General features: G+C 27.3%; 1 protein-coding gene across 1 annotated transcript in view; it reads right to left on the reverse strand.

Annotated features, from left to right (window-relative positions):
• LOC107439907 (Inositol 1,4,5,-trisphosphate receptor) overlaps positions 1–24,701 on the reverse strand; it is a 100,677-nt gene that overhangs the window by 17,831 nt on the left and 58,145 nt on the right. The window contains 15 exon segments of the mRNA XM_043040886.2: positions 1,675–1,850; positions 1,945–2,064; positions 3,500–3,566; positions 4,743–4,868; positions 6,773–7,021; positions 9,432–9,527; positions 9,784–9,894; positions 11,219–11,419; positions 12,678–12,712; positions 12,715–12,822; positions 15,327–15,482; positions 16,144–16,339; positions 17,008–17,316; positions 19,958–20,038; positions 24,443–24,554. Coding sequence (XP_042896820.1) covers positions 1,675–1,850; positions 1,945–2,064; positions 3,500–3,566; positions 4,743–4,868; positions 6,773–7,021; positions 9,432–9,527; positions 9,784–9,894; positions 11,219–11,419; positions 12,678–12,712; positions 12,715–12,822; positions 15,327–15,482; positions 16,144–16,339; positions 17,008–17,316; positions 19,958–20,038; positions 24,443–24,554 — 2,143 coding nt within the window.

The following is a 24,701-nucleotide window of genomic DNA, read 5'->3' on the forward strand; positions in this document are numbered from 1 at the left end:
GTAATTACTACCTATATTTAATATAATAAAAACAATAAGTATTCATCAAAAACACAGATAAATAAGCAGACTGGATGAAAAATATAGTAAAATATTATTATTATTATAGACAAACTTGACAGAAAATAAGCAAATTGGAAGGAATTAAAATAAGTAAATTAAGTTTAAAAAAAGCGAAGTAAAATATTAAAATTCAGTACTATTTTGCTCAAAGCCATAACACTTAAAGAATAACTATTATTAAATTTGCATCAAAATCTGGCAAATCCAAATGTAAACTGCATTTATGTCACTTAAGATTGGTGTAAAGCACTTTTAAATAACTTCTTAACAACACAAGAATGACCAACTTATTCACTAGACTTGAATCCAATTTATTTTTCAGGGTTTGCGTTCAGAGGGTTTGCGTTAAATTTCACTAGACTTTGGCATTTTTAAAAAAATCCACATGCAAGGATCAATCAATCTACTTCTAAATAAATAAATATAACATCTATTTTTGTTTAATGTAATTTTGTAATGCTGAAATTGCTAATATTATTTTTGTATAAAGCACAAAAAGAGCAAACACACTTAATAACTTTTAATCTTAATGATCAGGTTTTGATTTATTCGGTCAAAATCGTACTTTATTGGTTCAAGTGCCTAACCTTAGATATGCTATTTATTTAGTGCATACAACATTTTAAGTTGCTAAATCCGACACAGATACCTACTTTCTTTGAAGAAACATTCTTTTTTTTTTTACCACTTTTTATGCTTAAGTAGGGTAAAATATAATCCCGATTGTTTACTCAAGATGTAGTAGTAGAACCCTTGATGATAATTTCACTTATAGCAGTTGCTTCAAGAAGTTTTTCAACAAATCAAAACATTTTAACACACTATTATGAAATTCATTTACCTTAAGATAATTCCAGGAAAAAAAAAGAATTTTTTTTGTACTTATTATTTATTTATTAGCTGTCTAAAAATATTTAAATTGCAAGGCATACAATTTCAATGACATTACTTTTAAATAACAAAACACAAACTTAGAGCAAAATTGGCAGAGTAGTTGGCCATAAATGAATTGTAAAAATACAACTTTTTAAAATTTGATTATTTCGAAACGATTCAAGTAATTTTGTTCGAATTTCGTACAAATTCACGTCTTCACATGAAATTATTTTTTGGCTAAACAAACTTTGTAATTGTGTACAGAAATTTTTTAATTAGCTTAAAGAAGCTCTTGAGACTTGGCTAAATATGCAAAGAGTGAAATTAACATTATTATTACGGGATCCAAAATTTAGACTGTTTTCTTGACTAAACAAATGGCAGTAATCTGGAAAACCTATTTTATACGTTGTGGCCATTAGTTTAGTAGATTGCGGCTGCACCCCATACTTTAAGGGTCAATAATCCAAATTCATCTAAGCAAAAGTAAGTTTATTCAGTAGATGTATGTTTTTATGTTTAATTTTATAACCTAAAAAAACATTGTTTGCACTAATTAGTTAGCATATTTAGACTTGAAAAATGACGATTGAGTCTTTGTCTGTGAAAATTTAATTAATAGACCAAAAATTATTCAAAGAGTTCACATTTTTGCCCATTGCACATGAATAAGGCAAAAATTAAGAACTAAAAAAACTTAAAAATAAATAGGTTATAAAGATATTTTTTTTTTACATTTATGGTACCAAGCATCCATAGCGTAGGTTGAAGTCCTACAGAATAAATCATGCGCAGAATTGTTGAAAACACATAAGCGCGAATGACAGTAGTTCCCGGCACGGTAATAACTGCAGCCAATGATGCAAACATAACAGTCCATATTAAACCAGATATGCGAGGATCAATTTTTCCTATGAAAATATGTTTATTAAATGAATTTTCAAAAGATAAAATGCCATAATAAATAGCACACAAACATCTGATAATTAAAATAAATAAACTTACCTGAAAAATCAGGAAAAGGATAAAAAATTGCAACTATCACATTAACTAACACAGCTAAGTTGAAGGCGATTGTACTCCACATAGACATGTGACGACTGACCCAAAAAAGCAAAGGTTGACCTAAATAAGAAAGTGCTTGCTTTAATATAATTCATATAAATTCAATTGTTTATACTGATCAAACATTGTTATTCGATAGAATATAATAACAAAAAGGTTCTGTTTTGAACTAACACATTAAATAGGCCTCTATGTTCTCAAAAAACTCAACTGTTGACGGTGGGAAATAGAAGAGGAAAATTCTTAATTTACTTTTAATCATCTTTATTTAATTTTCAGAAATAACCTAATAGCAGATATTTACTGTATTCAGCAGCATTTTTTAATACACATAAAAAACAAGGCCATCACCCAATCAGAATTCAAGATATAAAGCATGTGGTATTTTAGATTCTCCATAAATTTTCTAAGACAAAATTATCACCAGTTTTTGGAAGGTATTTAAACGGTTGTCAGGTTTTAGATTTTTGATAAGTGTAATTATTTTTTGTCCAATTAATCTAAAAAGAATTTTTTAAACATCATCCAAATCAATTTTCATTAGCTTAAACTGCAATAAAATTAAAAATATTAAAACAGATAAATGTCTTGTTTCAAATTACTAACTCAAAACCACAAATCCCACAACTTTATTGCCTTTTAGTTCTGACAAAGTTCTAAGAATTATCAAGTGCTATTTTTTCTTATCTAACAAAGCCTTCATTTGTTTTTAAAATGGTATTGTGCTGTTAAATACAAAAAAAAAAAAAAAAAAAAAAAAAAAAAAAAAAAAAAAAAAAAAAAAAANAAAAAAAAAAAAAGAAACTATCAAGAAAACAGAAATAAAAAATGTAACCTAAAATCCTAGATGTGAGGTTCAGGTTAGAGATATCTTGGCTACATAGTTTGAATTAATAATTAAATCATTACTAAATTTTGCTTAGGGGAGGAGGTACATGTTAGATAAGAAGAAAGTTCATGTCCATAGAATAAAATAAGGTACTGGATAATGTAATAACTTTTTTTAGTAACCACTAGTTTTAATCATATCAGTTTTTTAATCTTATGATGCTAAGAGACTGAAATCTTTTTTATTTATATGTCCATTGACCTTTTTGAGAAAGTGATTGACAAAATGCTGAAATAGTTATTTATATCATTCTGACATTTTACAGTTGGCTTATCCGGAAAAACTGAAAAATTTAAGAATAATATTTTTTCCGATTATCATTGTTTTCAGTAACGTATTTTAGAACGTTTTAGGCAGAAAGGAATTTTGCACTCCGATATGTTTAAGCTGAGTCATTTTTAAAAATAATATAATTTAAATTGTAAAAATTTAAAGAGTTTCTTGAATTTTTGGAAAGAAAATTATGATAAATAAAATATTTTTAGTTATAGAACACAATGAACATCAACGAAAACAGACATTAATATTTTAATTAGGATATTATAAGCATATAAGACATTACTAAAAAGAAATGCAATTCAGAATAAGTAGTTAACTTGTTAATACCTCTTAATTTCTTTTGCCATTTCATTTCATTAAATAAATCATCAGTTCTTTCAAAGAAATCAGAAACCTAGGAGAAAATATATTAAGGAGTAAATAATCATTGCTAAATGCAGGGTTTAAACATGAACAATCATTTAAAATGATTAAATCTTAGAAAATGTCATTTAAAAGAGTAATTCTAATAAACAGAATTTGCTAAGAATATCAATAATTTACAGAAGTACACAACTTAATTCAATCCTCTCTTTTTGACTATAATAATTTCGGTCAAAATATTTTTGTTATTACAGATTTTTAGAGTTCACGCCAGCATGGCGACAATTCTCTCCAAATGTCTCTAAAATCATACGTCAGGGCGACAAATTTCAACTCATGAAATACATTTGAAATTTACAAAATCGTAACTAAAAATAGCTTTTTGTATCAAATTACATACAGATAAATTTTTCTTTTTACTAATTTTATTGCTCAACGCAAGGTATGGAATTCAAATACTTATTATTCAAATGAGATAACTGAAAGTGTATTAAATATTTAAAATTAAATGTTGAAATTTCTGATTTACATGTTGGGCTGTGTTTTGCATTCATGTACGGATAGTATAATTGCTCATCAATGAAATAATATTTTTTGCTCTTTATGAATTGACTATTTAAAATTTCAAAAATTTTTAGATAATTAATTTTTAATACAATATTTTGTTGGTTCTTACTTTCTCTGTTTTCCCCAATTATTTATTTATTTGGTCACAGCATTTTAATCTCTATCTTAAATCTATTTATTAATATTATTTTACTTTTTTTTTTTCAATTGATATTAATAAATCCTAATGTTTAATCTATTGGTAATGAACCAAATTAGTTTTAGGGTGTTATAGATGGCAATAAATAATTTTTTTGTTGTGTACCATAACATGAATTATGTAATTGTGAAGTTAAATTTTTACCATATTACCATCAATTTTTACCATATGACCATATTAAATTTTTGGACCACTAAGTGAATACCAAAGTGGTCTTATTAGACCACTAAATTTTCACTGCTTGTGTGAAGCTACAGATTTTTTGTTCAATTTTTACACACAATTATATTCCGAGGCCCAATGCCAGTTTTGATTCACCCACATTATCTTCTCTGGATCAATATAAGTAAAAAAAAAAAAAAAATGAAATGTATAGGGTGTCTCATAAAATGTAGGTATAAAGGGAGCAGTACATATTCATTAAGAATAAAATTCTCTTACTTTGCTTCCTTGTTCATCTCTTTCAGCTTTGAAGTATACTTGCATCTTTGACTCCCTAGTTAAAAACTCACAAATTTGAGGCACTGGAAAAACAATCTGCTCCATTGTACGGTCATTTCGAACAATCTAGATAAAATAATTTTAAAATATAGCTCAACAGCATTTTTAAAAAAATCTTAGCTATAAAAAAAAATCATTCATAACAACAAAATATTACTAAGTTTAAAAAAAAACATCATATGAAATATTTTTAAAATTTTTAAGATGTTGAAATAATTCAAATAAATTATTATCATATACAGTAGAGTGGCGATTATTCGGACAAATCAGAAGCAAACCGTTCCAGAACTAAAAATTCGGATAATTAAACTTTAAAAAAAAACACTATGAGGATGTTTTTCAGTGACTTGGTGCCACACTTTTTCAGGCTTAGGATTGGCAACTGTAGTGGTGCCTATTATTGCATATTACAAGTGGCGTGTTTAAAAGTTTTAATTTTTGAAAATTTTATTTGAAACCTGTGCCTTTATTAGTAACCACTCGCCACCCACCTTGAAACTTGGCAAGGAACGTGGAGTTCTTTTCAAGGTCACAAGGAAAAAAGCATTTACCTCTCTCTTTTTTAAACAGAAGGTCGGGGTAACACTACTAGCTCTTAAACACGTTTTTGCTAAGTGGGATTTCAACAATAATTCCCTTTTTGACTACCATAATCGAACACATTTATCATCATTACCAAATAAATGAGCAACAGGTTCATTACTAATTTCTTCCTCTATTTGAGTAGAGATCACCTAGTGTCACTAGAATAAAATCACAGTTTCTTTTACTAGTAGCAATAGTAACAGACTACTAAAAGATTAATATTTTTAAATTGAAAATTTTTTCAGTATTATTGAAATTGCATGATTTCTGTATTATGTGGACTTTCAGATACACACAAGCCTAAGCTTAACTTCTAAAAATGACTGTTTATGGAAACATTATTTGAAGAGGAATCAGAAACTTCACATAAAGTGGGGGGTATATTTCATTAACATTGTAGAAACTAGTTTGTAAGAATTGTTTTGTGGACAAAAGCAGAGTCAGGGTGCCTAGTCAAATCTTTCAACAAAAAATAAGCACCTTTTAAGCACTCAAAAAATATTTTTAAGCACTATATACATTAACAAAATGCAAAATAATTTTTCAAAGACATTATATGATCATGATAAAATAACTAGTTTCTGACTAAGAACTCTTTTCTTGATTATATTAGAAAAAGATGAAATTTTTCAGTTCGATATCAAACGTTGGAAAATGAAGCCTAAAATTGAGAATATCTTGTAAAATGCAGCAGAGTTGCCCATCAGAGTGCAAGAATCTTACCAAAACCCCCAGCTGGACTTTCAAGGATTTCATTTAACATGTAAAATGACTGGCGCTCTTTTACGACACGAACCGACAAGTCGCCGAAATAGATTGTGATTGAATGAATTGTGAAAACGTTAAATGGAACAATGCGAAAAGCGTATTTTGCTTATTACGTGGCAAAAATTGACACAGTAAAGAAAAAAAATCCCATTTTCGAAAAGGGAAAATTAAGCACTTTTTAAAAACGCCCAATGAAAAAAGCACCTTTAAGGGCTTTTTTAAAAAACGAAAATCGAAAATAAGCACCTTTAAGCAATTTAAAAAAAAGCTATGCACTATGAGAGTTGCATGCACTATTGAGATAGATTTTATAATAGTTTAACTTATAAGTTGGTTTTAAATTATATATTTTATAATGAAATTTGAGGGAAAATCTAGAGACATCATCTTAAAAATAAATTTCTGTTTTATATTATCTGAATACATCAGCTTATCTTTCTCTAATGGTGTAGAAACTATTCACAACACTAGAAAAATGTTCTCCATGGCTTAAATATCTTTCTAACAAAATAGGAATATAAATAAAAAAAAGGAGAATATAATTTATTCAAAAAGATTTTTCAAAATATAATTTGAGAGCAATTAAAACATATCTATGCAGTCAGAAATTTTGATACCTCAATTTGAGCAGTGTGGCTAGCATAATACTGTAAGGCTTGATTCATCTTAGAGTCAGGATCAGCTAAATTAGGCTTCAGCATATTAGCTAAATCTTTATTGTGCTGAGCCAATTGATGACACAAAATGTATATGTTATGTCCAACTTCTTTAGGAGAAACACCATCATCCACTTCAGTGACATCGTCACTGTCATCATCGTCTTCATCCTCACCTTCTTGATGGTAGGCATTGCATGCCACATCCACCTAAATAGTTAAGTTTAAATTTCTTGAATATTAAACTTTAAGTATTGAACAATACTGAATATTTAAGTTACAAAAAGAAAGATATTGAATTAGGAATTTTTTTTTATCTTAATAGATATTACATTACGTAACTAATTATTTTATGGAGCAATAAATGCATACTAAAGGCAAAACAAGACATTTTAAACCCAAATTCTCAGCCCTGTTGTCACTTGGGCCCCTTCCCTTTCCATTTCTGTTTTTCTCTTTACATTTGAAAACAGGAATGAAATTCAAATTTTTTTAAAAATGCGCAAAACATTTCTATGTAATTGTAATGATCTGTAACTCTATTTTATTAATTTTTAGCTCCAAATATTTATCCTTTTTTCAAGGGAGGAATCATTTGAAAAGAATGCCTGGAGGTAGTTTTCTTAAAAATCTTTTAAAAATTTCATACATTATTTCATAATAACTAACACAGACACATAAATAACGGAATACAAAAAAAGGATAGTTCTCCTTCAAGCTTAAATAAGTTCTCTATTTCATTAGAATATTGTGGGCAATCCCTGGAAAATATTCCTTGAAATAATTTGGAGATATGATTTTACACCTAATAGTTTTTAAATACTTAATAATCATTAAAAAAAATTCCTGGCTTCTGCTAATAAAAATAATAAACAAACAATTTGGAATGTTTATATCAAAATAGACACATCAAATTAGTAGCGGGACTGAATTGAGAAGAGACTAAAACCGCAATAAGAATAAAATGGAGGAAACAAAATGTCAAAAGACTTCATACTAACAAAAAAAAAAAATAAATTAGGTATTAAAAGATCAAATGCCTTATGATAATTAGCCATTAAATGAAACTTTTATTGTTTTGAGTAAGTACTGATTAGTGTTAAGCATAGACTCACTCTCAGAGACTTGAGGCTGAAGACTATAAATTTAGGCCGGTTTTATATGTAATTATATGTATTAAAGATTTTATATGAAAGATTAAGCTAAAATTTGTAAAGATATAAGACCAAGTAAAATATGTTTCAGATTAGTATATTGAGATCATTTTTTTTTATAACCGGCATTGAACAGCCATCTCCCAATTTTATGGGTTTACGACTACTAATGTTCAACTCTGTAGCCTTGTAATTTTGAACCCAATCCAGAAGACAAGGGAACTCCTGGATCGAGTATTGGGAGAGGAGGACCATGAGAACCTCCCACGGTTAGTCTGACGGCAAGGGGACTCTAACCCATGATCCGCCTACCACTGAGGATGTTTCACGTCAGCACTGTGGTCAGTGCAAGCCGGATGCGGAATTCGTATCGACCTGCCATCGTCGGGATCGAACCCCGGTTCACCTCATTGGAAAGCGAATACTCCATCCCTTGAGCCATCGCGGCTCGAGATCACTTATTTGAAAATTAGCAAGTAAATAAATACTATGTCATTAGCCTGAGTAAGAAAATTTTTTCCAGCTAATGAGCCTCAGCTAGTGTCGAGCCCAGCTGGGACTCATCTCCAATAAGGATGCATTAGCTACTTAATATGAAATACTAGAATGTAAGCAGATCAAAAAATTATTCATACTTATTACAAAAAGAAATGATTTATTTTCTATTTAACAAAGATAATGTACATTATGATGACTTGATGAGTTCTGAATGCAATAAATTAGATAAATGAAATAACTGACAAAAATATAAAATTTCTAATCTTTGAAATATCTGTAACTTATTAACTATCATTAGAACAAATTTAGAAAGCTTCTCCTAATATAATTTGAAATAATTTAATCTTAAAATATTTTTTAATTGCTACAAGAATTATAATGACAGAAAGAGAAATTTATGTAATTTTCACAAGCTTCCCACAATTTTCTGCAGCTAGATACAAATTTAAATTTCTGCATTTGATAATTTATTAAAATATTGCATTTCATTAAATTACAATAGAAGTATTTTGAACAATTTCAAAGAAGTTTTAATTAAGAAAAAGTACACAAACTCCTAAAAATAACTAAATCCTAAAAAAAAATAATAAAAAAAAAAATAGTTAAAATAAAAAATTTAAGCAGGTATGTTGGCAATAGTAGTAATACTCTTATTCACATAAATATCTCTTCCTCATTAATGAAGAAATTGAAATTTTCAGCAGTTTACAAAAGTTTTCAATTATTTTGTTGTCAAAGAAAAAATCGGTAAAACTTAAATCTGCAAAAAATAAATAAAAAATAAAATAAACAAATAAATGAATAACTAGAAAACAAAGTAATTGGTAATTTGAATTAAAAAATTAAGTTAAAAATGCTAAATAGTATTGCTTTATTATTTAATCCTTTATTTATTAACTTGAATAATGCAAATAAATATAAAAAAATTTCCTCAGTTAATAGTAAATTTATTTAAAATATTACTTTACCAGTTGCTTTGGACTCATATTATAGAGAATTCGTTCAGCATTTTCACTGTCACCTCTGCTTTCCATTATTGCCAGCAATAATTTTGATGCATTGTTCTGTATAAAAGAATACACAATAGGTTACAAAAGTAGCTTATAAATTTTTTAACCAAATTTAAATCCATTATCTTAAATATAAAACATTGCATATTGGCTTACTTAAAAAAAATTTTTAATTAAAAAATGGAAAGGTTAACTACAAATTACAAAAATAGCTACATGTTAGAACCAATTACAGGTTTTATTATTCTAATATTACATAAGTTTACAAAGAAAAACATTTTTTAATAGATTAGAAGAAATATACACAAACCTTCAGTTCAAGGACTAAATCCATTCGTTTCTTCCCCAAAGGATTTATGTCATTCAGTATAAGGGCTATTATTATATCAATGCCATTGCTTTCATGGACAGCAATACAGTTCTGTTGAAAAGAAGAAAAAAAAAGTATACAGACACAGTACATTTATCATGAATTATTTGCATTTTTTATTCAGTGTTAAATCTTTATAAAAACTTTATATTCTAGAAAAAAAAATGATTTTGGTAATATAAATTTACAAATGAAAGAATAAAACAAATTTACATTAGAAAGATTTATTTCAATCGACTAATTAATTTTTCTTGAAACATCTAAATTACGTTGCTTTAAGAAGGGAAGAAATAAAGTAAGTTACTTCTTATAGTACAACTAGACATTGATTGTATAATATAAAACAAGTACTATAAAATAAACTTATAACAATTTTTACAAACAATAATTAACTAGATAATATAACCAGCAATAGCCAAAAAATATAAAAAATTCGTAATTTAAAGAATTTCATTTTTAGAGGCACAGAGTGACATTAATGGGCAATTGGCGACAGGTTGAGATTCATGCTTAGTATTGATTGGAAAAAAATTAAAATAAAATACTTGAACATGCATACACTAGTAATTTAGATCAAATAAGCAGTAACTACCTGGCTACCACACTATGTTTCCTAACCATCCAAGGAACTTAATTTAGAAACTATTAAGGACATTAAAATAGGTTAGATTTCAATAAGAACTATCTTACACAGGGTTGCCACTCAAATCTCGAAAAAAAACCTTCCCTGTACATATTATACACAATATATTAAGAGGAAACGACAATTACTGTGCTCTTGTGTGTATTGGGCTAACTATATTTATTAGTTTTAATTGCCGAAAAAACAGCTAAACATACTTAAATAATGCTTTAGCAAATGAAATAGTTAAGTATAGCTGAAATATCAAGGTTAAATATCCCATAGATTACGCTTTGAGGGGTCACCATTTTTTAAAAGACTAACATAAGAAACAAAATTCCCTGTATTTTCCCACTTTGTAAAGAAAAAATCAAAAGTACACTGTTCATTAACCAATAATTGTATATTTCATAAGTAATATTATTCTCACTTAAATTGGTTCAAAATAATTTTTCGTGAACTGATAGAATACCTAAAAACACAGTCACTCCTTAATACAAATAAAAAATTGCGATCAAGGATATTTTCTTCATATAATTAATTTTATTTATTTATTTATTTATTTTAAAACTAATTACATTGGATTAAAAACTTTAAAAGAAAAGAGTTAGTTCAGTATTAGAAAAATAAAATTTTGTAATGATGATTTTTGGAGAGGACCAATTTTTACCACATGAGTACACTGAAACAAAAGCAAATATTATGTGTAAAAATAGACACTAAATGTAAAGAAAATAAATTAAAACTATTTACTTGATTTTCATGGCATGGTCCTTGGCAATATTCAGTAAGTGTTTCTAAAGTTTGGTTAACTAAAGCAACATTGTGTTCATTAATATATAAACCTAATAATCCAAGGCCTCCTGTAGTACTTCCACATATACAATCAAGGAACATAAGAGTTTCAGATACAACATTGTAACTATTTTTATTGGTTTGGTTTCTCAAGAAATTCTAAAAATAAAAGAAATTAAAGATCTTTAACAAAAGCAGATGGATATTAAATATTGTATTCAATTTTTCAAGTTTTGATTTTAAAAAAAGGAACAGATAAAAACTAAATAGTCATAAGTTATGTAATTAAACATTTAATTAAAAAAATTTAAATAACATTTTAAAAAAAACAATTAAAATAGTGCATAGTTGTCCAAAATAATGTTTTAAATAATAAATTTTTTGGGGGTAGTTTTTATTTGCAAGATGCAAACAAAAATATTTAAAAAAATATTCATAACTATGCAATGCTTATCCACTCTTTAAAATTATGATAATAATTAAGGATGTCGATTATAATTTGGAAAAAAAGAGAGAAAACTAATCGGTTTGCACAACACATACATTTTCTTTCTTAGACTTAATTTAATTTATTATATGTTTCTAATTGTTAACAGTCTTAATGAAAATATCGAAATAAATAATAGTAAATAATATCAAAATTAAATTATTAGACCTAGTTATCATTGTGAATCCACACAACTTAACAGAATTAAAAAAAATATATGGTTAAATGTGATGAAAAAAAGTTTGCTTTACATTCAGAAAAATGAAAGATGCTTTAAAACTTACAAAATACAAGAGGTTTCATAATTAGAACACTAGCATGCCATAATAAAGACAATTTTCGATACAAGACTTTGGTTATAATCTCCACAAAATAAATTGTACTATATTTTCAGTTATGTCAATGGCCACAGTTATACCAATTGTGGGTATTGTATACAAATAACCAACACAAGGGTTCAACATAACTAAATGATGACTATGAAAGATGCAAGGAAATCTTTTTAAAAAGTCACAATGCATATAATTATTTGAAGTCTATCACAATATAGTGAGTTGTTTCAGATAAAGAGTGAATAAAAATGTAGTTCTTTACAATATATATTTGAAGATAAATAAACACACTGCAACCTGTAAATTTAAAATAAGTCAAATACTTAAGATAATTGATTTACTACTTCAACAGCCTTTTGGATAAAACAAACTTTCTCAATTTCACTTTGAAATTTAACTATAATTACTAAATAAACAAAACTAAACACCACTCAATCTATAGCTACGAAGCTACATCCAAATTTAATGAGCTAAACTTATGTCTCCCGTAAAACATATTAATACTAAACAAGGAGCTAAGGAATATTTTTACTTTGAATTTTTATTAAATTTATCCTTTTTTTCATTAATAATCTGTGCTATGAAAATGTGCACTTACTTGCAAATCATAATTATGGTTTTCACACAAGAGTTAATAGGCTGCATCAGAACTACTTCTTGGGGAAGTTTGTTTTCTTCGGCATCTTTTGCTTTTTCAGCCTTTTCTGCTAAAATTTCTTCAAGAGCAATGTGGGTATGAGCCCCTAAAAAAGAGTTTGATACAAAACTATTAGGAAAGGGAAAAATATCAAATAAATAATGGATAATTCAAATAAATAAACATATTAAATAAATAACGGAAATATTAAATGAAACAATTTTAATCTTATATTCTATACTCAGACATTTCAACTTAATTATTATTGATTTGTAATAATAAATATTATTGAATGCATTCATTTATTAATGTGCTTTAATCTCCAGTATTGTTTTTTAAAATTCTTAATGCTGCCATACAAAACTAAAGTAAACTCAGTGGCACGACAGCCCATAGAGGGCCAAGGCCTGCCTACTGTGCTCATCTCAGTTTTCTTGACCTTGGGCTCTGGGCAGGGCTGCCACTGGATGAAAACAAGAAAAATAGTTGCTTTAGTTGCATCATATATGAAAAAAAGTCTCCTAAATAGTCTTCAAGATATATAAAATAGTTGCTAACATCATATCCTCCTCTAACATAATTTTAATTATTTGTGCTGTAGTAGCATAAAATTCAAATAACATGCAGTTAGATACTCATATTTTATAAAAAAAAAAGTACATCTATTTGTGGATTTGCCAACAATATATTCTTTCACACAATGCATAAAAACATGGAGTTTTATTTTTATCTGTTACAGAACAGTTGAATTTGAAACTTGAATTAGACAATAAAAAAATAAATATTGCAATTTAATTCCGTTTTATTTTGTTTATTTTTCATATCTGACACATTTCCAAATTTTAACGCTTATCAAAAAAATTACGATCACAACTCGACAAAACGAATATCACCATGTACCTTTTTTTTCTATTCTAAATAGCTCTAAAAAAATTAACTACACATTTTGTGTGATTAAAGACAATTTTTCTAATTTTGCTACTTTGTTCAAATTAAAAGAGAGAAAAAAACGTAATCCTCAGAGATATTACGTTAGCTTTCTAAAGCAGCAGGAGCATTCACATAGTGCGAATTCCAATTCCATCAGTCTGATTGGTTAAATATGTCTGTCATGCTTTTGACATCAAACAGTGAGAAATAATAAAGTTAGGATAAAACGAAAGCGCGGCAAAAAAAAGTGGGGGAAGGGGGAAACTCATGAAGTTATTCTTCATTTGAATCACTTCGGCTTAAAAAAGTCGCCGATTTTACGCAAATCATTGCAAACTAGTTGTTTTTACTCATATTTCTACTAAAATAGTCGCCATAGTTGCTATTGCTTTAAAATAGTCGTTTTAGTCGCCTTTTTAGTCTCCAATGGCAGCCCTGTCTGGGGTACAGAAGCAGATGTTTCGGTTAGGTGGTCAGCCAAAAACAATGACCAGTAGAAATAAGAGAGGAGAGTGAACCCAACAAAGTAATTAATGTGTGGAAGGACTACTTTAAAGACCTACTTGAAGGCAGAAATGATACTGTCGACACTCGGATCGACCAAGAGGATTCAGTCACTATCTGAGATGCGGAAAATCCTCCCCTGATGAAGTAAAGCTTGCTATTAAATAACTTAGAAACAACAGATCGGCTGGTCCCAACTGTATTCCATCTGAACTTTTAAAGGTTGATGAACCTGAGCTTATTAATGCTATCCATAAGATCATACTTAAAATTTGGGACAATGAATGGGAAGAAAGCTCTATCTGCACCATCTTTAAAAATTGAGACCAACTTGAATGTAGTAATTACAGGTATTACTCTCCTCAATACAGCACATACAATCTTCTCCAACATTCTTTTTGCTAGACTCCAGCCTTTTGCTGATAAAGTGGTTGGAAACTACCAACGTGGATTTACACCTCAAAGGTCCACCATTGACCAAATCCACACTCTAAGAAAAATCCTGCAAAAAACTAAAGAACATAACTTCAAGACTTTTCACTTATTTATAGACTTCAAGAGGGATAAGTTGCTTGAGGAAATGAATGAGTTAGGTATACCTGCAAAGCTTGTTAACATCACCGGCCCCCTACTAGATGGTTCAACGACATCGAAAATGATTTGAAAACCCTAAAGATTAGAAATTGAAAGGGAGGTGCTGGCGTTTGTCAGCTGTTGAAGCAACCAAGGCCTACAAGAGGCTGTTGCGCTGACAAAGAAGAAAATAAAGAAGAAAAAAACGTGACAACAATAAAAATAAGAAAAAAATACACAAGAAAGAAAATCTAGTAGTTTATATATATATATATATATATATATATAAACTACTAGATTTTCTTTCTTGTGTATTTTTTTCTTATTTTTATTGTTGNGAACATAATAAATAGATACAAGAAAACACGAAGAAAGTTAAGAAAAATATATATATATATTTGACTTGGTAAAAACAAATCTGGTTTAAAATAACATTAAAAAAACTAGACTTTAACGAAAGTTAATACAATGATGTTTATAATAGAATTAAACAAAACCTGTATATTTTTTTTTAATTTATAAAAAATATAAAATCCCTGGATACAATAAAAAATGTTAATAAGTTTTAATAATATAATGAATAGACAGTAAAAATTCAATTACCTGTTCCAAGGTTTAATAAATCTGATTCAGCATTCGCAGCAGCTCCTTGAGTACCAAGAGTTCGAACATGAGCATATGCTTTACTTGTAGCAGCAGCCGCATCTTCCAATTCTTCTTTTAATTCATCAGTCATAACTAAGCCATTCTGTTTAATATCTAAAATATGAATATTTAAAAATTAGGGAAGTAAAGTTTCAGAATTTTTTCATTATTTATTCATTGCATTCAGTGTATAAAATATCAAATAACCAACAGAAACCATCAAATATTAATAATGTTGAATTAAAGAAATTCAAAGTAATAAAACAAGCTGCATTTTAATATTATTAAAAATATACATAGCTACCAACTCAAATGATTGTTGGAAAATATTTCACCAAATGGTAGCAAAATAATATTTAAAGACAGAAGACTTTTTAAAAAAATAAACTATTTCACCAACACATGTTTGAATTGTTGATTTGTCATAGTGAGTAATATAATTTATTTTTCAAACTTTAAAAACCAAGATTTATACTTTAAAACATAAATGTTGCTTACCAAGAAAAAAGTTTATTATCAATCAAACCAGTTGAGAGATATAATTACTAAAGTAATAAAATTGTTTTCTTTGAAATCTAACTCACCTCCTGAAATATTGTTCTTTTTTATAAGTTTCATTTTATTTTATAAGAATTTAAAACGAAACTTGATTTAATAGAATAAAATTGATGGATAAAAAAATATCAATACAAGGAAATAATTTAAGTTGATTATTATGAAACATGGCATAACCAAAATGTTAAAACTTCTCATCACATTAAAAATAAAAACTTACTTTTAATTCTCCTGCCATCTTTGTTGAGATCTTTTGGAATACTGTCTTTTTCTTCACCAGTTTTATTAGTTAACTCCACAGTGTTTACCGTCACAGATGATTTAATTTCTTGCTGAGCATTTTTCATTTTATCATAGAACACTTTAAAAAATTTTTCAGAAAAATTTCCGGCAGTAAGTTTAAGCAACATAGATTTCTAGAAAGAAATAAAACATGAAAAAAAAGGCAGCATATTAGTCACAAACAAGCAAAAAAAAAAAAAAAAAAAAAAAAAAAAAAAAAAAAAAAAAANAAAAAAAAAAAAAAAAAGATTCAATCAATAAACTTTAAACAATAATAAAATATTAGTTAAAATGGGAAAAAAAAGTGGCACACGCAATAATTATCAACTACTTGAAGTTCTTAAAAAAAAATTGGCGGGTATGTGTTGTTTTGAAGTAAAATTTTCATTGTTTTAATTTTGAACAAATCAAATAAATAGGATTCAGCATTTTTGAAGAAGTGTTTTACTTTTGGGACCAATTAGAGCAATAATTTTACTTGAAAAAATTAGCTGGCAATTTTTACAAATAAAGTTATGAATAGCCTCTCACAACAAGAATAAATTTTTTTTAAAATGTGTTTAAACAAGTTTTTGAACGAATAAGGAACAATTTTTGAAAATTGTTTTGTTTAGAAGACTTCAAAGCACAGTTAGAATAAATCAGAGAATAATATTGTATAGAAATGCCTATTTTTGAGCAAAGATAGATTAGAGTACTTAAAAACAGTAAGCCCATCATTGCAATTTTATTTAAATAAAACATAATAATTATTCTATTATGGGATTTATGTAATCTAACTAAAGGTTTCAAAATTTTTTACCTGAATAACTGGATTTCCACCTTCAAGCAATGCAATACCAAGTTCCACACTTTCCAAAAATATAGCATTGCTAGGATTCTTCATAATCAGCTCAACAACTAAATTTGACGCACCTTCTTGGTCTAAATGGCATTGAACTTCAGCAAGAGTCATTTCAGCCCTGGTCAGAATAACACCACCAGGACCATGAGTTATAGGAGCTGCTGCTTTTGGAGGATGAAGTGCTTGTTTCCCATTTGCAATACTGTCACGTTTAGCTTGCGTCTTTCCAAAATATCTCAAAATCAGTGTTTGACGTAATGCTTCACCCTAGCAATGGAATATTTAAATTTTTCTTTTGTCAAGCAATAAGTAGATAAATAAAATTCTTAAAAAAATGCAGAAATTGCAAAAATCTATAAGAGAAGATTCAGCCAAACCTTTCAGAAAACTAATTTAGGTTATTTTAAAGCTTTAATATTTTTGTTTGTTCAATATTTAATTACATTTTCATTTATTCATCCAATAACTAAGAATTTTTGCTAGGGTTTAAAAAAATTGATTTTGCTAATTCTGTACTTCATGCAAAATTAAAATGAATTACATATTAGTTTCACGAGCTTTATTTCATAAGTTTAAATTTTTTAACAATTAGGAAATATGCTTAAATAATAATTCCAAGTGTTTTATCTGTAGTTGGTAAGATTATTAGTGCAGATTTTTTAGTAAGTCATTTTGCTATTATTTATCCACTGATAAAGCTGAAACTAATTTCAATCTATTATGCTCCATTTTTTTAAAAATTATTTTATATTTTATTATACATTCATTTATTGTAAAATTAATTAATGTGATCATTTTAAAATACACATGTCAGAATTTATTTTAAAATTTAGTTTCTTTTTTTATTTTTAATTATGTGAGTTTATACAGAAGAGTGAGGATACAAACAATATAAGCAATCAAAATTTGAATGGAAAATTTTTAGCTTCAGTATTAGCAAATTTAATTTTAAAGGAGGTATTGATATACATTAAATATAAATATTATGAATTATATTTTTGGCTCAGTGTGAAAACAATCAACATTGTTTGGCCAAATGCTACGGAAAATTTTTAAATTATACGTAGCATTAAATAAATTTTTTTTTAACCTTTTATCAGCAACTTAAGTTAGCTATTAGAAGAATAAACAGAAAAACACTTTTTCAAATCCTTTTCCTTTATATCATATTCATAAAAGTATTCTTTGTTACATTTTATGGAAAAATTTTACAAATGTATTTCTTAATGCTAATGTTGGTTTTGGTTCAAACTAAATGTTTTGAAACATTTGAAATATTTATTTTATAATTGGTAAGGAATTTCAACAAAATGATACAAAGAAACATATTAAATAATGAATAATTGATTTCTATGAGATCAGGCACAAAATTCACATTGATGAACTTCGAAGCAATAACCTTCTGAGAACTATGCACATAAATTCCAATAAAAGAAAATTTTTTGGGATAAGCAATTTTGTTGGACTTTAAAACAATTTTCTTTATAAAACAGGGGAGACAGTGACACAAAGGGAAAACACTAAAAATTTTAGGTGAATACTATCAGTATCAAGAAATTAGTTTACATACTATACATATTTCACATTCAACATAATTTTTTGAGCTACGATTTATAATTAAATTACCTACAAATGAAGAATATATTAATTAATTTTAAAAAAAACAACAACTTAATTTTGATAAAAATCATGATGTTGGATTTCATAAAATGCGAAAATAGAAATCATAATATTGGACTTTAAAAACGCACGAATACGATTCGCAATGGTGATCTTAAAATTGCGTAAACACATATGGCGATGTATGATTTTTAAACTATGTGAATATGAGTCGAGATGCAAGATTTTTAAATTGCATGAATACACATCACAAAGGGGAAATTTTAAATCAGGTAAATACAAAAATTGATATTTGATATTAAAATCGCATGAAGAATTGCAATATGAGAAGACTCTGATGCATATCTAAATATATTCCAAATGGCAATAAATCACGAAACTAAAAATGTTTAAATGTAAATTTAAGAATTCGAAACTCCGTGAAAATTTTGTTGGATTACAAGTTTTTGATTCACAGAAGTCCGTGAATCTCAAGACATCGGGAATACCGCGATATTCGCAAAAAAATCACATGCCCCGGTCCTAGTTCTTACACCTGGACGGATGATACAAAGAAGCCGGAACACAATCACCCTTGATAAAAGGTATGCGTTAAAAATGTCCTATACCAGGGATGGCAAACCAATGGCACGCGACAATATATTTTGGGCACTCCACCAATCACAATTGTTGTTACACTATGAATTGTTATTACACAAATGTTATTACGCTATGAAGCATATGTAACAATTAAATTAAAATTCACAAAAAACAAACAAAAGAGTAAACAGTTATTGACAAAAAAACTAAAAATACTAAAAAAACAATTAATAACCGTAAAAAACAAGCTAACAAATAACTAGCAAAAAATCAACAGTCCTGCTTAAACTAACATCTTACAACCTAATATAAGTTATTGGTCATCTAATCTGCAACAACAGAAGTCACACTGATGTTACTTTAAGTTGAATTGCGTGCATAACTGAGGCATTGCAAAATGTATATATTTTTTCAATGTAAATAAAGAGTTTTGAGTTGATATTTAGTATTACTATTTTCCCAATAATCACGAAGTTAAAATTATTTGACGGCACGCCTATGACGTCATTAAGCAATTTTTTTAGAGAAAATGGCACCTTGGTGCATAAAGGTTCGCCACCCCTGTCCTATACCATAATACTATCTATTTCTGCAGTATTTCAGATATATTTTTTTTTATAATAGGAAACGAGCTGGTGCATACAATAATTACTATCTTAATTAAAAATATACAAGATACTAGGAAAAACTAATTGTAATTTTATCTTACCCTCATTTGATCTTCAAGTTCTTTCTTAGTATAAGCCTTCACCTCAGCCTTAACGATTGCAGCATGAAGATAAAAGAACAACTAATTGCAGAGAAATATGCAATAAAGATTACATAAGCAGGAGACAGCACAAGAACAGAAGAATGCAGAGGGTAGTTGATTTGTGCATAGAGTTTTAAAAGCAAATTCAAGCAGCCATTGAAAGGAAACAGAAGCAAAAACAAGTATGTGGGATCTTATTATAAAATAAATAAATTTGAAATGAACTAACTATAAAGTGTTAAAGCTAAACTGGTACTTTAAATTATTACAGTATACCAAAAAACTCTAATTCTTACCTATATAATCCAAGATAAATCATGTTAATTTGAGAAGCCGGATTACAGTTATGTTAAAAAAAATAAAACATAGTGTAAATAAAATTGTTACAACAAAAAGAGTGATAGTAATATAAATAAAGGAAAATATATGTGAACTACTAATAAATATATTTGTATCAAAGAAACAACTCCTATTTCTAAACTCAAATCCATTTATGAAACACAGGTAAAATAATTCATTTAAACATGCAGAAACTAGATATAAAATTAAACAGATTAATAATAAGTGTTTAAATGTCCAAAAATGAAAAGAAGAAGAAAAAATAAAGCTAAGAATTTAAGGTATTTCATAACAAAAGTTTCTGCAACTATTTTTAAAATTTGTTCTTAAAAGTTAATCTTACAAAAATAAACTAAAAGCGGCATTAGATAGCTGTATAGATTAAGAAAGTTTTAATAAATTAACAACAATATTAAAATGGAGAAATTCAAGATTAACATGAAATGGTTTGAGTAAGAAGAAAATGCAATAGGGGAAAATAGAAGAAAGGGCACATGTTGGTACCTATATCCCATTAATAAGGAAATAGGAAATTGTCTGTTAAACTTAAAGATATTAATGAAGTTATGAGTGATAGATTAAATTTACTGATATCCATACTTAATATATGATACTGATATCTATACTTAATATATGATACTGATATCTATACTTAATATATGATACTGATATCCATACTTAATATATACTGATAATATATACTGATAATATATACTGATATCTATACTTAATTTATGAAAAAATAATGATATGGTTTACTTTATTCTATACAATTGTAAAGTATAATGCTAAAGAATATTGAATCAGAGAAATATTATATTAATTCAGTCTTGACTAAGAATCTGCTGAAATTAATGAGAGCAATGCAGAAATCAGAACTCCTCTAAAGAGATCTACGATCCAGTGATAATATTTGTGAGACATTGATCTAATTGTAAATAATTTTTTATATAAGTATTACTTTTGATTATTTGTTTTTTAATTTATCCAGAAGAATGCCTTTTTCACTGTCTTGCTGAAGAGGACCAAGAATATTTACTTTTTCTTTGAGCACAAATATATTGTCCACCTAACCAAGGAAGTCCTCTTGCTACTGAGTGTCTGCTGCTATGAAAATAAGACCAAGTCAAAACCTGTCCTAAATATTTACCTCACACTCCTACTCAGGGTGCATAGCCAAATTTTTCAACAAAAAATAAGCACCTTTTAAGCATTTTTCAAGCAATTAAAAAAATTTTTTTTAAGCACTTTGAAAAATATCATAATAAGACAGGGTTGGCAAGTTTCTGACAATCGATGGTTTTATTTACAGTGACGAAGACGATGGCGCGTCACAAATGATGAAATTAGCAAGAGAAATAAAATTCTCTATCGCTAATAAGGAAAAAAAAATTACAATGTTTAGTTGGTCCCTGTAATCAGCAAAAATTTGAGAGATTTTTTTATTCTATTACAGAGGGCGGAAAATGAAGTCTGAAATTGAGAATCTCCTGCAGAATGCAGCAGGGTTGCACATGAGAGTAAAAAATCCTTACCACTGAATCCAGCTCAGTATATGCAAGTGTGGACCCGAAAGTATTCAATCAAACATGTAAAACAAACGGTGTTTTCATACACTACAGACCGGCGGTATGTCGAAATAGATTGCGGTTGAATTAATTGTGAAAACGTTAAATAGGACAATTTCTTTTCGCATAATTTGTGGCGAAAATCAACATGGTAAAGAAAAATATCACATTTCGGAAAAGGGAAAATTAAGCACTTTTTAAAAACATCCATGGAAAAAAGCACCTTTAAAGGCTTTTAAAAAAAGAAAATCCAAAATAAGCACCTTTAAGCACTTTTTAAAAACACTACGCACCCTGCTACTTAAAGTATTTTAACCTTGTAACCATAGTCACGAACAGTGTTTTTAGATCAGCGGTTCTAAACTATTTTCAGCCATAGAACCCTGAATGATCACAATTCTTTCGATGGAGTTCCGACTTGAAAAATAAAGTATAAAAAGGTGATTGCGAATGAATATACGAATAAAATACTATTTTATTTTTAAAATATTTAATTTGAGAAATGAATTTTTTGATCGTTTCATCATTAATTCTTTTAAATTAGATTTTATGTCAGTTAGATTCCCAATTCAGGAGCTTTATTGAGTCTAGTAATGAACTTGTTTTCAGTATATATACATAAACTGAAGATGAATGAAATTAGCAAATTTAAGGTTTTCTTTGAAAGGAAAACTAAATTAAACTGCTATAAACATTGAAAATGGTAATTAACGAAATATATTTCTTTATTTACGAATTTAGTCATTTTATTTTGATTAAAAAAGCTAGATGAGAAATACTAATGTTATTTTTTCTAAATGCATATCCTTTTCATAATTAACTCATCATATTGTTATTATAAAAATTCTTTATTTATCAAAAAACTTGTGATTTCTTTCCTATAGGCATTTCACTTTTATTAATTTTATAAATCAAAATATTAAAGAGATAATGGATTATTGACAAAATTTAAATATAATTAAAACTATTACTGGTTTAAAAATATTAAAAAAACTCTTAACTCTAAGAACTTCGTTTAACTCTTTTACAGAAGCCCAGGGCTCCACAGAATAATATTTGGGAATAGTTGACTAGTAAGGGAAGTTCTTTAGTTCGACAGACAATAGAATGTTTCACAAGTCAGTTCAAAATCCTGGAAGGGTCACAATCACGGAAAGGGATGACTTTTTTCCATATATAAATATACTCATAGAAAAAAATTGTAATAGGGTAATGATTGACTTCAAAAAAAAAAAAAAAANGAGTTTTGTTTAAAAAAAAAAAAAAAAAATTAAATAAGAAATTATCCAGATTCATAAAAAATTTAATACTTAAATTACTTAAGAAACTACTTATTTATAAGTATTACTATTATTATATATTACGTCAGAAACTAGATAATTAAACTACTTAAAACATTTTAAAATCTAGCAATTACAAAATTATTTATTTACTTAATTTCTATAAAAAGTTTGATAAATAATTTATAATCATAAGTCAAAAATTAATTATGTGACTAGGAACATAAACGAAGTGAAATAAGCCAATTATAACTCTGATTCTTAACAAATAAAGCATCCCAACAAAGTTTCATAGTTATATATTGCTTTTATGGATGTTTAAAGTAAAGTTCTGTTTGTGTGTTTTATTTCCAAGTAGAATATGTAGTGTGAGAATTTCATGCACCAAATTAAAGAAAAAATAGGTTCACCATAAGCATGCTTAAATCAAATAATTAAAATACATATATATATATAAAGAATAATTTAAAGGTAAATAATAAAATGCAGTATGTGAATTTCATGCACCAGATAAAAGAAAAATTTGGTTCACAATAAACACGCTTAAATTAAATATTAAAAAAATAATATATATATAAAGAATAATTTAAAGGTAAATAATAAAATATAAAAAAAAGGCGTGACAATCTGTTGGAGGGAAAATGAAAGAGGTAAAAGTAAAGTGTGTTAAACAGGTATAACAGTTTGTTTTAAAACTAAAGTTTTAGTAATCTGCGATATAATTTTTATAGTAGTAAAGAAAAAATCACTTGATTGAAATTTTTTAAATAAAAAAGTACTTGAGTTGAAAAATAATTTGTTTGATTAAAAAGTTTGAGATAACAACCAATACACATTGAAGGAGTGTCATTGAGTTTAATGGCAAAGGAGCAGAAATCAGTTGTGTTCAAATGTTAAAATGGCTGTGATTCAAAACCTAATCAACTTGTGTATAAAAAGCATTTCAACCCCTTGATTAAAAAAATAATAATAATGGAAAAATTAAAAATTGAAGAGAAGTGTTAAAGTAAAAGTTAGTTTAACATTTTCTCTTTTCTTCTGAAACTTGACATACAACAAAAAGAAACCAATAATTTGCAGTAATGATAAACTTTGCAATCTATTAGTATAATAAAAGCGGAACAATGAATAAAAAACACACACTTAGTCGTTATCCGAACTTAACTTTCATTACCATTCATAATAAGAACAAATAAGAATCAATAGTTACTGGTTATTTACTGCTCTTTGTAAGTAAATAGTTAGACTAAACATACCTTTTCTCCATAGTCTGGGTCTAATGACATCATTTCTTTTAAAGTTTGCAACACTTTAATGCAAAGCTTTTCTTCTTTTTCCTCTAACAATCTTTCAGTGTGACTTATAAGTCTAAACAGCAAATAAATAAACAATGTGAGAACTAATAAACCATGAAATAACAAATAATGTATTCGTAAAAAATTAAAATTAGTACTAGTAATATTTTTTTGAAAAAAAGAAAATCAAGAAGATTACCCTACTTTTCTTGTATCAAGA

The sequence above is a fragment of the Parasteatoda tepidariorum genome, chromosome 4, assembly GCF_043381705.1.
Source record: "Parasteatoda tepidariorum isolate YZ-2023 chromosome 4, CAS_Ptep_4.0, whole genome shotgun sequence".
Lineage (NCBI taxonomy): Eukaryota > Metazoa > Arthropoda > Arachnida > Araneae > Theridiidae > Parasteatoda > Parasteatoda tepidariorum.